Source organism: Lontra canadensis, unplaced genomic scaffold (assembly GCF_010015895.1).
Source record: "Lontra canadensis isolate GAN:19392208 unplaced genomic scaffold, GSC_riverotter_1.0 scaffold86, whole genome shotgun sequence".
In the NCBI taxonomy this organism is placed as follows: domain Eukaryota; kingdom Metazoa; phylum Chordata; class Mammalia; order Carnivora; family Mustelidae; genus Lontra; species Lontra canadensis.
Window position 1 is genome coordinate 5,411,504 of NW_022631080.1, and position 13,691 is coordinate 5,425,194.

The 13,691-nt window shown below is 35.0% G+C and overlaps 1 protein-coding gene across 1 annotated transcript in view; it reads left to right on the forward strand.

The window, feature by feature from the left end:
- CFAP47 (cilia and flagella associated protein 47) overlaps window positions 1-13,691 on the forward strand; it is a 509,602-nt gene that overhangs the window by 235,432 nt on the left and 260,479 nt on the right. The window contains exons 36-37 of the mRNA XM_032883134.1: window positions 826-960; window positions 5,808-5,923. Coding sequence (XP_032739025.1) covers window positions 826-960; window positions 5,808-5,923 — 251 coding nt within the window. The remainder of the gene's footprint in view (window positions 1-825; window positions 961-5,807; window positions 5,924-13,691) is intronic.

Here is a 13,691-nt window from a genome sequence, read left to right on the forward strand (position 1 = left end):
TAGGGTCCTGGGATTGAGCCCCGCATCAGGCTCTCTGCTCAGCGGGGAGCCTGCTTCCTCCTCTCTCTCTGCCTGCCTCTCTGACTGCTTGTGATCTCTGTCTGTCAAATAAATAAATAAAATCTTAAAAAAAATTAAAAAAAGAAATTAAGGCCCTTACCCTGGCATCCACACCCTCCACAGTGTGGCCCTGGTGCTCCTTAGTCTTTTCACACAGTGCTTGCCCTTCTTACCTTACACAGGATTCAAATTGTACTTCTTTAACAAGTAAACACTGTATTTCCCTATATTCTTGCACTGTAGTTCTTTGCCTGTCTGATGGGATAGATCCTTTTCTCCTTTTCTAACCCCCAAACACAATCTATTTGAGATCCAAGCATTTTTCAAGGCAATCTCAAGGCTGCCTTCTCTCTTTGAGCTTTTGTTTGAAACTCTTGCTGCCTTTTACCTCAATAGTTTGTTTACTTCTCTGTTTTCTTTTACTGCTGTTTATGGTACTCTAAATCAGGGATGATGTCTTAGTCACATTAGTCAGTATTTCTAGTACATAATAGTTTTATGACCTCTGACTAACTTCTGCGGAGGCTTTGAGGCTATGAGGTCACTGTTATACTGAAAACACATCTAATTCATCTTTTAACACTTAGGTCAATCTCTTCTGATTCCCTGCAATATTCTGTTTACTGTGTTTACAATTCAGTGTCATTGCCAATTAGTAACATTTTAAAAGGCTTTAATGTAATTCACCCATTGATGTACTATGCTTTAGCTCTCTTTATTTTATCTGTATATCCTCTAATTTATATTTATTTTCATTGAAACTAGGCCACGGATATCTGTGACCCTAATCCAGTCCTGATGCTCATGCTTTGTGTCTACATGTATGAAAGGCTCCCTACATATCTCCCCAAAAAGGTGGTGCCCTTTCATTGTACTCTACATGACACTGTGCTGAGACAGGTAAGGACATATTTGGGGTCGAAATATGTGGAGTTAAACACTTCACAGGGGTTTTAGTTATTTCTTTTCTAACCCCAAATTTACAAAAGTATCACTATGATATAATTAAGCCTTAGCAATTTATACCGGCAATGTCCACAATAGCCAAACTATGAAATGAGCCCAGATGTCCATGACAGATGAACAGATAAAGAAGATGTGGTATATATATACAAAGGAATACTACCCAGTCATCAAAAAAAAAAAAAATGAAATCTTGCCATTGCAATGGTGTGGATGGAACTAGAGGTTTTTATCCTAAGCAAAATAATTCAGTCAGAGAAAGGCGATTATCATATGATTGCACTCATATGTGGGATTTAAGAAACAAAACAGAATCATAGGGGAAGAGAAGAAAAAATAAAATAAGATGTAATCAGAGAAAGGGAGACAAACATAAGAGACTCTTAATCATAGGAAGTAAACTGAGGGTTGCTGGAGGGGAGAGGGCTAGTAGGGGTAGGGGGTAACTTGGTGATGGACATTAAGGAGGACATGTGATGTAATGGGCAATGGGTATTACATAAGACTGATGAATCCCTGAACTCTACCTCTGAAACTAATAATATATTATATGTTAAGTAATTGAATTTAAATGAAAAAAAAAAGAAAAAGAAAAAAACCACAGAAAAGGAGGGAGGCGGGCAGAAAATGAATGATGTTTTGATACTTCATTTTTGCACCTATAAAAATGTCATCTCGGGCACCTGGCTGGGTTAGTTGGAAAAGCATGTGACTCCTGATCGCAGGGGAGTTCAACCCCACCTTGGGTGTAGAGATTCTTAAAAAAATAAATAAACTTAAAAAAAATGGTCTTAGCAAACGTTGCTTCTTCTAAAGAAGAAGGTTTAGCAGACTGAAAGGGACAATTTTTGCTTCATAGTAACCATCACCTGCAATGAAACAATGATTCCTTGATTCATTTGATGAATGGGGTTTGGGGAGCTGGATAATGAAGGGCACTTTGAAGGGCAAATTTTCTGACACTTGAGACCCATTTCATGTGCAAGGGGACTGACACCGTAAGGGCAAGCTTGTGTTCTGAGTGTACTCAGCTTTCCTTAAGGGAGCAGTTTACACATCCAGATGGATTTTATTCAGACAAGGATATACAAAGGGAAATAAAAATGAAGGTGTTCCTGACCAGGGCCACCTGATTCCCGGTAAAGGTTATTATATATGCAAGAGGTGCTAAATGTGTTATGGCGGATTCCTTAATTTGCAGAAAAAAATAAAAATTGAAATTTGAAGTCCTGTGACAATAACAGATCTCTATAAATATGTCCATATTTATGAAGTATCCTCTTTGAGAAGTATCTTGTCAAGGACCATTAATCTCAGTTTGTTTTTCAAGCTGTTTGTTTCATATTTACACTTGTGAAGTATCTTCTAGCATTTACTTTTAAATAGCTTATGCTTATTTAATATTGTTCCTTCTAGGGGCACCTGGGTGGCTCAAAGGGTTAAGCCTCTGCCTTTGGCTCAGGTCATGGTCTCGGGGTCCTGGGATCGAGCCCTTCATTGGGCTCTCTGCTCGGCAGGGAGCCTGCTTCCCCCTCTCTCTGCCTGCTTCTCTGCCTGCTTGTGCGCTCTCTCTGTGTCAAATAAATAAATAAAATTTAAAAAAAAAGATTGTTCCTTCTACTAGTTTCATAAAAACTTCGACTAAAGAAACAATCTCCTTGTTTCTTTCTGAGGACACTGTGGGCTGATAGAATCTTTTATCATAGAAAAGTTACTTTATCTCTTTGGTCAGATCATGTTTATTCCTTTTCTTCAGGCTGTTTTATGTATTCCTCCTCATATTTAGTTGGGAGGGTATGATTTTATATGTTTGATGAAGAACTTGTCCATATTTGCTCTTCAGAATATATGTCTTCATGATCTTTGATTTATAATTGTAACTTCTGAGAAAATACAGAGCCTCTGTGATTATATGTGTGATGGTTGATAAGGATTCAGTTAAAAATCAGGGAAACCACAATTTCTTGTCTCAACATGTAAAGGGCTCAGTTTAGGGTAAGAACAGCCTCTACTGATTTTTTGTTAGCATACATTGAGAAAGGATTCCTTTTTAGGAGTTTTTTTTTTTCTTTTTTACCAGGGAAAAAAGATAAAAACTTATTTAGAGGATTTTTTCAACAGTATTTACTCTGATAATTCCCTAAATGAAGTGATTCTCAAAGCCTGGAGCTGTCATTATATTGGAGAGGTCTTTTGACATCAAAATAAAATTTCTAACGAGTTAGAAATGTTTTGTTTAAACCTGCAGAATCTAGGGGGAGTCTGAATTAGATTAAGCAGTGATTTATTACAGTTAGGTTTAATTCCAGATCTCTAATTCTGTCCATGTATTTGTATATCTTTATGCCGTTTAATTGCCATTATTTTTTAAAAGTAGTTAACAACACTAATGTTTAAATATAAATTATAATTATGTTAAAAATCAAATTAAAGCATATTAAAATGGAAATAGTTCTTTCCACATTTAGCGCTTTGCTAGAAATAATGTTCATGTTTTAAGATTATAGATGAGGGGTCCCTTGCTGGCTCAGTAGGTGGCACATCTGACTCTTGATGTCTGGGCCTTGAATTGAAGCCCCACCTTGGGGATTGAGCCTGCCAACAAAGAAAAAAAGGAAAAAGAGATTATAGATGAAATTATACATATATAACTTTTATTTTTCTCAAATGTACTGTATGTCTTTTGATGGTAACAAAAATTAAATATAAATGCAAGAAAATGTCAGTTATAACAAGCTTTAATTTTAAATTTAATTTAAGAAAAATCACTGATTTGGAAATAGCTGAGAACATTTGGCATAGCCCCTATGCATCAACACCATAAATGACAGTGCTTAAGTTGTGGAATATCATTTTTACCAACCTTTTCATCACTCTAGAATAAAGAAGGATTTTAAGAAATGGCTACTAGAATTGAAACAGTATTTGTGCGACTATATGTCAGTAGTAGAAACATAGAATCCTGGAACTGGTAAAAATAGAGTGATCAGTGAAAAAAAATGTAGAGTGTGTGATTTTCTGAGACATTTTTAAATGCAATTGAACTTTTCTTCTCCCTTTTTGAAACAGAATTTACACAAAAGCACAGTAGTTAAAGACAACTACTGAATAGTGAAAGATAAGATATTCTTGCAAAAGGTACACAGGGGGAAATGAGGCTCCAAATCTTGCTTTCCTCCCCTTGAGCAGATTTCCTTTGTCCCCATTTACCACTTACCACCGAAACATGAAATCCTGGGTGGAATAATCTGACCACAATTGAGCCAGCCCAGTGCCTTTGTGTCATATGTAGGATATGACTTAATGAGAATGAGTGGCTACCTTAAGATCTCAGGGCTGGTTAGGGAAGTTCCAGGACTAAAAATCCATAACAGTTCACAGGGAATCCTCACGATTTTCTACATTTCCTTTCAGAAAACAGAAATTAGTTCTATGGAACTTAAAATTACTTGGTCTGTTCATTAATACTTCAAATTCATACATGTATACATAAATAAAAAATAACACACTGGGTTGGTTTTGCCCCCTTATATCTGAGAGGTATAAGTAGGTAAGCAGCACGAGAACCCCAGTTCCTTGGTGTAATCAAAGACAGAAGAAACTCTTCAGCAGCAACATACTTGCCTTGGTAGTTACCAAAAATTCTCTTTGAAGCATAAAACTAGTTAATTTAATTAATTATTTATTAAAGTTTGGTTTTTTTTTAATCTTAGCAGAGAGAGGGAGCATGTGTGAACTGGGGGAGGGGCAGATAGACAGGGAGAGGCAGAGAATCTCAAGCACACTCCACGCTGAGTGTGGAGCCTGACACAGGGCTTGATCTCACGATCCTAAGATCACAACCTGAGCCAAAACCTAGAGTTGAACACTTAACTGACTGAGCTACCCAGTTATTGAACCCTAGTTATTTAATCTTTAACAAATCTACCATTTTCTGTACAAATCACCATAATCACTCTAAGTCACTATTATGACACACGGTGCTGTTAACTCTTTAGGTATCTGTGACTATACTTCCTGGGCTGCGTAAATTGCACTCACCTTGTTGTCACTCTAATTTGGCCAATCATGCATTTCCCCCATGCCATCTTCCTCCTCTGAGTCAGTACTTTCCATGATAACCTGGAGTCTTTCCAGTGTGTTTGGTTTTTTGCTTTTTGTTTTTTTTTAATCCACATTATATTCTACATAAACACTGGGATATTCACAGTTTTCATGAAATGTTCTCTCTAAAATGAAGTAACTTGTCCTCACATACCTTCCCTATCTTGGCGTCAGGAAGGGACAGCCAGCCCCTTTATTATATTACTGCTTCGAGTCAAGGCCACCTTCATTTTCAGCCTGGGCATCTGTTTTTAAAGGTACACTCCTTATAATTCTTTCTACACTGAGCAGCCTGAATAATCTTTTTGTAAATTGGATTATATAAATTCTCTGTTTAAAATTCTCTAAAGATTTTCCTTTGCAGTAAGAATAAAATCCAAGTTGCTAACTTTGGGTTTTAAATCTTTGATAATCAGGTGTTTTTACATCTGTCATTTGCTTGCTTGAAAGCTTGAAAACTCCTCCTTGCCTATTCTGCTGAACTATATATATATATATATATATATATATATATATATATATATATGTTATCTTTAAATACAAAGTCTGCTTTCCTCCAGTTAGTGCATATTAGGAATATTTGCATGATTAAAATGTGTAATTTGCTTTGATGAAAATAAGTGCTAAATTATATATTTTTAAAATTCATGATCTTATGCATACTCTCTTCTTCAATATAGATTCTACTGAAGAATCCAAGCTTGAAAAGCTTAGTATATAATGCTGTAATTGTTGGAAAAGATGCGTCTGACTTCTCCCTTTCCCAAACAGGGAACATTGTGACAATATCTCCAAAGTAAGTGTTTTTTTTTTCTTTTATATTTTATTTCACTGAAAATATCAACCCTAGATATTTAATGTGTATTATAATTATAAAAGAGTGGCCTGGATTTGTTTTTAACTGGTATACATATAATGAAAAGATCATCACTCTGACATAGATAAATTATGTATATGTTGCTGAGATTCCTCACCAACTTTGTTAAAACAATTCTAGCGACATAAAACAGTTACTTATTACATATGCTTTTAATTTTAGTTTATTTTGCATGCATATGGCCCATAGAGATTAGACTATAAGTTGTTTGTTCGTATACCGTAGTTCGGTTTCCTATAGGAAACTTAAACCAGTGTGTGCTAAATTTACATCTGTCTCTCTATCTATATATCTGTTATATATATTTATATTACTTATCTATATTTTATATAGGTTGTATATATCATATATATAACTAGTATATATCATTTTGTTTATATGTTATATATGGTTGTTTCTGAGCAATGTGCTCATTGTAGAAAATTTAGAAACTATAGAAGTACAAAGAACAAAAAAAGTGAAAGACTGATAATCTTACCTCAAAGATACCCTCACTGTTGCCATTTTTCCTTATCCCTTCACTGTCATTGTGTTTATATGTGTGGATAGATGCATAGATAAATATAGGCATACCCACACACACACACACACACACACACACTCCCAGATTATAGTGATTTTCTTTAAAGTTTCATTTCTATCTGATTCTCTTTTCATGATACTTTTGTTTAATGTTTCGACTACCATCCTACTTGCAAAAATAAAGTACAAATGAAACCGCTGGAGAATAGTCTTGAGAAATTAAACATGAACATAACATATGACTCTTTCCAGATCAACAAATCCTATTAGATATATCATTGGTTTTAATGATGGGAAATATTCTTATTACAAAATCCTAGCATCCTTGTAATATTCTTATTACAAGGATGATAAGAGAACAGCCATGTTAATATCACAAAGGTACACAAATTTAATAACCACTAAAGGACTTCAGCCTACTTGAATTTTAGTCACTGCCTTTGCATTCAATTATTTTTCCCAGTGCAAAGTGACAGATTGTAACTGCTAAAGTTACCTCACCGGTTATCTTTTTGATTTTTTTTAATATTTTATTTATTTATTTGACAGAGAGAGAGAGATCACAAGTAGGCAGAGAGGCAGGTAGAGAGAGGGGGTAAGCAGGCTCCCCGCCGAGCAGAGAGCCCCACGTGGGGCTCGATCCCAGGACTCTGAGATCATGACCTGAGCCGAAGGCAGAGGCTTAACCCACTGAGCCACCCAGGCGCCCCTATCTTTTTGATTTTTAACCATACGTTAACTCAAGTTGCTTTTCACATTGTAATTATTATTACTTCTAGCATATCAAATACAGAAATAATTGCAAATAAAGGCCATTTTAATTGCATTTAAAGTACCAAGAAACCCAGATGTAACAGTGCCCTTGGCTTGTGTCATTAGCCTGTGTTTGTTTTCTTCAGTTACTGCTCCATCCTAAGGAGTATATAATTTATAAATTCTGAATATTCATGGTTGGTACTGCATCCAGATTGAACTGAGTGTGAGGAATACAATTCTCCACTCCCCTTTTTCTATATTATAAATTAAATGATTGGAATAAAACTCTTTATAAGAACAACCCAACCATTTTCTAAGTTATACTTATTACATGTCTGTTATAAAACACAACTTTAGTAATACAGGTTCATTTGAACATTGTCACAGTCCCGTTTTTCTTCCCACAGGACTTTGATAATTGAGATCTGTTCTCTGCCTTTCAAAGAGGTTGATACAGTGAAAAGCATTTAGATTTCTCTCTCTTTTTTTTTTTTATTTGTAAACCCAATAGCCTCTTGCAGTATTTCAAAGCTCTCATTAAGCGGAAATATTTCTTAACAACAATACTAAAACCCTGATATTTTAGCTTAAAATTACATTTCAGTTAACAAGATTAACATTTACCATTTTTATTATAAATGTGAAACGTCTACATTGTTGAAAATTTGTTACAGATAAGTATAAAGAAGAAGCAAAATCACCTAGAACTCCATCAGATAAACACAGTTAATTCATCAGTTCATTTCCTTCTAGTCTTTGTATATGCACAAGTATATTTATTATAGCATATGCCTAGTTAAATATTTACAAATTATATAATATTATATAATTTTATGTATTATCTATAAATATAGGATGTTTATATGTAAATATTGAAACAACTTAATATTTATTAAACATTTACTATGTACAAAATCTATATAACATGCAGTTTGTGTACCTTTTCATGTTTAATCATCCTAAGAGCCATATTAATGTCCTCATTTCCAAAAGAAAACATTGAGCAAAGACATTAAATCATTTGCCCAATTTTCCCTGCTATTAAATGGTCAAGCACCAATTCACCACCAGCTAATCTAAATCCATTGGCTGGCACTTTTATTCAACTGGCACCTGTACATATTGTGTGTGTGTGTGTATCACATGCATACAAACCCTTGGCATTCAATAAAATGTGGCTTTGACTATTGGTGAACAATCCTGAAGATTCATGACATGTAATTGTATCAATTTTTGTTTTTCTAGGAGCTGGTTTGTGAGAATATTTCACTTGGGTAGACCCAATAGGCTACTTCCTATTAACTTCTCAGCAGGGTGCTTTTTTTTTTTCTCTTTTTTCACCATTGCACCACTTATGGTCTATATAAATATAGACATATTTATAAATAGTAGCTTCTTGAGGTTTTAATACATGCCAAATGAACATTAACCAGCCATATATTCATGTATCCCTACTCACACATTTAGTAATCATTGGTACATATATTAATATTTTGACCATATTACACATGTACCTATATTTTTGTTTTCAACTTAGCTTTTTTTTTTTTTAAAGATTTTGTTTATTTATTTGACAGACGGAGATCACAAGTAGGCAGAGAAGCAGGCAGAGAGAGAGGAGGAAGCAGGGTCCCTGCTGAGCAGAGAGCCCGATGCGGGACTTGATCCCAGGACCCTGGGATCATGACCTGAGCCAAAGGCAGAGGCTTTAACCCACTGAGCCACCCAGGCGCCCTCAACTTAGCTTTTTTAAATCAAAATTTAACTTATACATGTTTAACAAGTCAACTATGCAGAGGAGTTTAAAATGAAAAGCAAGGGTGCTTGGGTGGCTCAGTGGGTTAAGCCTCTGCCTTTGGCTTGGGTCATGATCCCAGGATCCTGGGATCGAGCCCCGCATTGGGCTGTCTGCTCAACAGGGAGCCTGCTTCCCCATCTCTCTCTGCCTGCCTCTCTGCCTACTTGTGATCTCTCTCTGTCAGATAAATAAAATCTTCAAAAAAAAATGAAAAGCAAGTCCCTCTCCCCTCAAATCTGTCTCTAGAAATCCACTTCATGAGCCACCTACTTCTCACTCCTTCATTTATGTCTCATTTTAGTTCTTCCAGTGTTTACCTCCAATATCGAAATAATCTATATTATCTTCGCCAGTATTTATGTTATGTCAATTTAAGAAATAATCTGCTGATGTATAGCTATAATATCTAATGATCTAGTTTACTTACTCCTCCAGATTTATTGCCCTCTCTCCAAACATCACTATTTTTATCTTCTACTAATTACTTTTCCAAGAGTGAAAATCTATTTTATAAATGTTTCTTATACCACCAGTATAAAACGTATCTTTTGACTCCTTTGTTAAGTTGAGAAAATCAATAAATTCTAAAGAAGTGCATACACTCCTTGAAGTCTCTTTCCTTCAAGTATACCTTTTCTAGAGCACTTTGCCTTCTCCTCTTAATTGGATTAATTGCTTTCCAGACCAACTGAAGAGATGTCAATATTGGACTTTTTTTTTAAAGATTTTATTTATTGACTTGACAGAAAGAGAAGGAGATAGCATGAGCGGGGGAAGAAGCAGAGGGAGGGAAATAAGCAGACTCCCCACTGAGCAGAGAGCCTAATGTGGGGCTCAATCCCAGGATTCTGGGATCATGGCCTGAGCCAAAGGCAGACGCTTAACTGACTGAGGCACCCTGGCCCCTCAGTACTGGATATTTTTTATTTCTCTTTGGATATAAACTAATACCTTTCTCTTTCTTAATCTACTTGCTGATTTACTTAAACATCCTTATGAAATATAATAAAAAATATGAGAGGTAAATTTTCCAGGATTATGCATTTTTAAGCATGTCTTTTTACTATCCTTACTTTTGATTTATATTTTGCTTGGTTTATTTTGCTAAGTTGAAAAGATTTTTCCTCATAACTCTTATAATTGTTCTCCTGCCTCTTAGTATTCAGTATTTGTGATAAGAAAGTCTATTATAATTCTGTTTTCCAAAACCTCTAGAAGTTTTTAGAATCTTCCATTGTATTATTTTTTTCCCCATTGTGTTCTGATACTGTTCTAAACTGTGCATCAAGGAAGGTCTTTTTTTATTCACCATCTGGGTACACAGTGAGTCCTTTAGCTATGAAGTTATTTTTCATAAGCCCTGGAAAGCTCTCATAAATTATTTCTTTCATAGTTCTCTCCCCTTCATTTTCTCATTTTTCCTTTTCCAACTTGTAGTTGTTGGATATTGAGCCTGTTCATTATATCATTCATGTATCCTATATTATCACTAGTATTTTTTATATCATTGTTTTTTCCTCTTTCTATCAACAAGCCTTCTTTTCCAAGTGTTTCCATTAGGGGAGAGAAGCCAAGAGAGGGACAGAAAATGAGAATCTCCTATATATGTATATTTGTAAGAGTACTTAGATTTTTATTGTATATGTCTTTTCATAGCATCCTGTTCTTAAATTGGGGTTATCTTCATAAATGTTTCTGACATTTTTTTACTCACCTCTTACCTAAATATTTTAATTTTCTTTTAGGTCAATTTTTTTTTCTTTTAGGTCAATTTTTAATGTTTATTTTGTTTTCAGTGTTTCATGTTTAAGGATTTACTCTAATGCCTTGCGGTATTTATTAATTCATATGTAATAACATGGCAACAGAATACTATATTGTTTTTCTGTGGATACACACAAACCTCTACCTTAGGGTGAAAAACATTTTAGGCCCAGTTGCTCAGCATTGTGCACTGGCCTTGAAGACAGTGAAGTTGTCTGAACCCCATCTTGCCCTCCATGCAAGTGGGCATTTCTAGAAATGCCCTGTCCAGGAGTCTACAGGCCCACTTCTTTTCCTTTACTAACCTCTGTTCAGATGCTCATTGATAGCTTCTTCTAACTAGCAGCCTTTTAAAAAATCTTTCTTATAATTTTAATGGGATTTCTCTTAGGTGATAAACCTGAACTTCAGCAGCCATTGTGGTCTAGAACCCTACCGTTATGTCATTTAACAATTAAATGCTGGACTTTGATACTGTCATGTACAGATTCTATAATCTAACCTCATTTTTCTTATTTAGAAAACGAGGGTTGGACACCTGGGTGGCTCAGTTGGTTAAGCATCCGACTCTTGGTTTTGTCTCAGATCATGATCTCAGGGTTGTGAGATTAAGGCTTATGTCTGTCTCCCTTCTCAGCGTGGAGTCCGCTTGTCCCTTTCCCTCTGCTCCTCCCCCTTTCTCTCTCTCTCTCTCATAAATAAGAAATAAAAAAGAAAATGAGGATTGAAATATTTACGCAAAGTTTCGTCAGTAATAAATGTAATGAAATAGGCAAAACACTTAATACTGTAACTGGAACATATAGGAAGTAAAAAGTATTTGCACCCCCCCCCCCATCCCAATTTGGAGTGCTGGTGATTCATAGATGAAAATATATTAACACTACCCACCGGTGTTTGCAGTCTAGCAGAGTGTCCTACAAACAAATCCACAATGAGGATATAATTTGGTAATTGTTTTATTTGTGTTGTGTGTATAGAACTAGAGTAAAATGGAAAAAAGCACTTAAATATTCTTGTGGTAACCATGGATGTGTTTCCAGAAGAGATAATGCTTAATTCTCAACATATGGAAAACAATTATTTCCTTTTCTAGATGTATTTTATTTTGTAGGCTTGAATACTATTATTTGATGGTTCTCTAAGCATCTTTTTAGCTAGGCTAAGTAATCTCATAGTCTTTTGTTTTTATAAATAAGAGTTCAGAAAATGTTTTGTTTTCTTTAAAAAAAACAGCAGCATTATCATTATCAGATATTATATAATTATCTATGTGTACCACATCCTTAAAGTCTGTCTAAATCATGATTAATAATGACTCTTTCTGGCAGATGTGGATTTAAATTCCAAGCTATATCATTTATGTAGGTAGGATTAAACAGCTATATCAATATGTAAACAAACATGTTTACTTTCACATCTAATTTGATGCTTAAATTTAGCTACAACCATAGAGTTACTGCATAAAAGTTAAAGTATACTTTTGGAAGAACATTCTGTTTCTTTTTTTTATCATTATTCTCATTGAGCCATATGGGCACTGACATTGACTGATATGTTATAAATTACTTTTCATCTTTTCCAAAAGCCAAGTTGAAGTACCTTACAAGAGACATGTAATATCAAGATTTTCTTTTTTTACTGAGAGGGAGGCAATTGACACAAAAAGAAAATAAAAGGAAGAAAATTAAGATGAAGCCTATAATTATACACATTTTTAGAGACCTAAGACATTTACCTAAGTGGACCACCCATTTGATTCTGAACTTTCTAACATATTCAAGAAGGAATCCCTGTCATTTACATGCCTCAATGTAACTACAGAATTTCAAAAGGAACATCTATACTCAAGAGAGGCTCAAATCTTCATGATCCTAAAACCAGCCATTGATCTCATAAAAAGGATATTTTATTTTAAATTGTGTTTCATAGGATTTAAGTATAGGTCTATACATTCATTTATTAAGTGCATGTTATTTAGATTGTGGTCATTCTCGTAGGCCTTTTTTTTTTTTAATTCTTTAGTGTTTTATTTTATTTTTTAAATTTATTTTTATTTATTTTCAGCGTAACAGTATTCATTGTTTTTGCACCACACCCAGTGCTCCATGCAATCCGTGCCCTCCCTAATACCCACCACCTGGTTCCCCCAACCTCCCAGCCCCCGCCCCTTCAAAACCCTCAGATTGTTTTCTCATAGACCTTTTTAAAATCAGCTTTCAGGGAGATCCAAACTGTTAGCAAGTCCTATTGATTTTACCAAATGTATCTTAAATTTGACATCTTTTTTTTTTTTTACCACCTATTCCACATCAAGTTTAATGTACCATCGTCTTTAAACCACACTGACACAATAGACTACTAAAAGGTTTCTCTGCAGTCCATCCTCTATCTTAGAAAGGCAACAATTTCTTTAAAATGCAGATGTGTTTATATTGGGGTACCTGGGTGTCTCAGTCAGTTAAGCGGCTGCCTTTGGCTCAGATCATGATCCCGGGATCCTGGGATGGACCACATCAGCATCGGTGATTGGTGGGGAGCCTTTTCTCTCTCTCTGCCTGTTTGCCTGCCACTCCCTCACCTTGTACACACACTCTCTCTCTTTCTCTCTCACTATATCTTTCTCTATGTCAGGTAAATTAATAAAATATTTTTAAAAATTTGCTTATATCACTCCTCTGTGATAAATAAAATATTCCCATAGCTTCCCATTACCATTAAGATAAAGGATGAATATCTCAACATGTAGCCTTTCATAGGTGGCTTTTGGATGTATTGGATCACTAACACTCTTGCTCTCTAAGCTTCAGCACCACTTGCCTTTGGTAAGTTCTTTAAACACTTAAT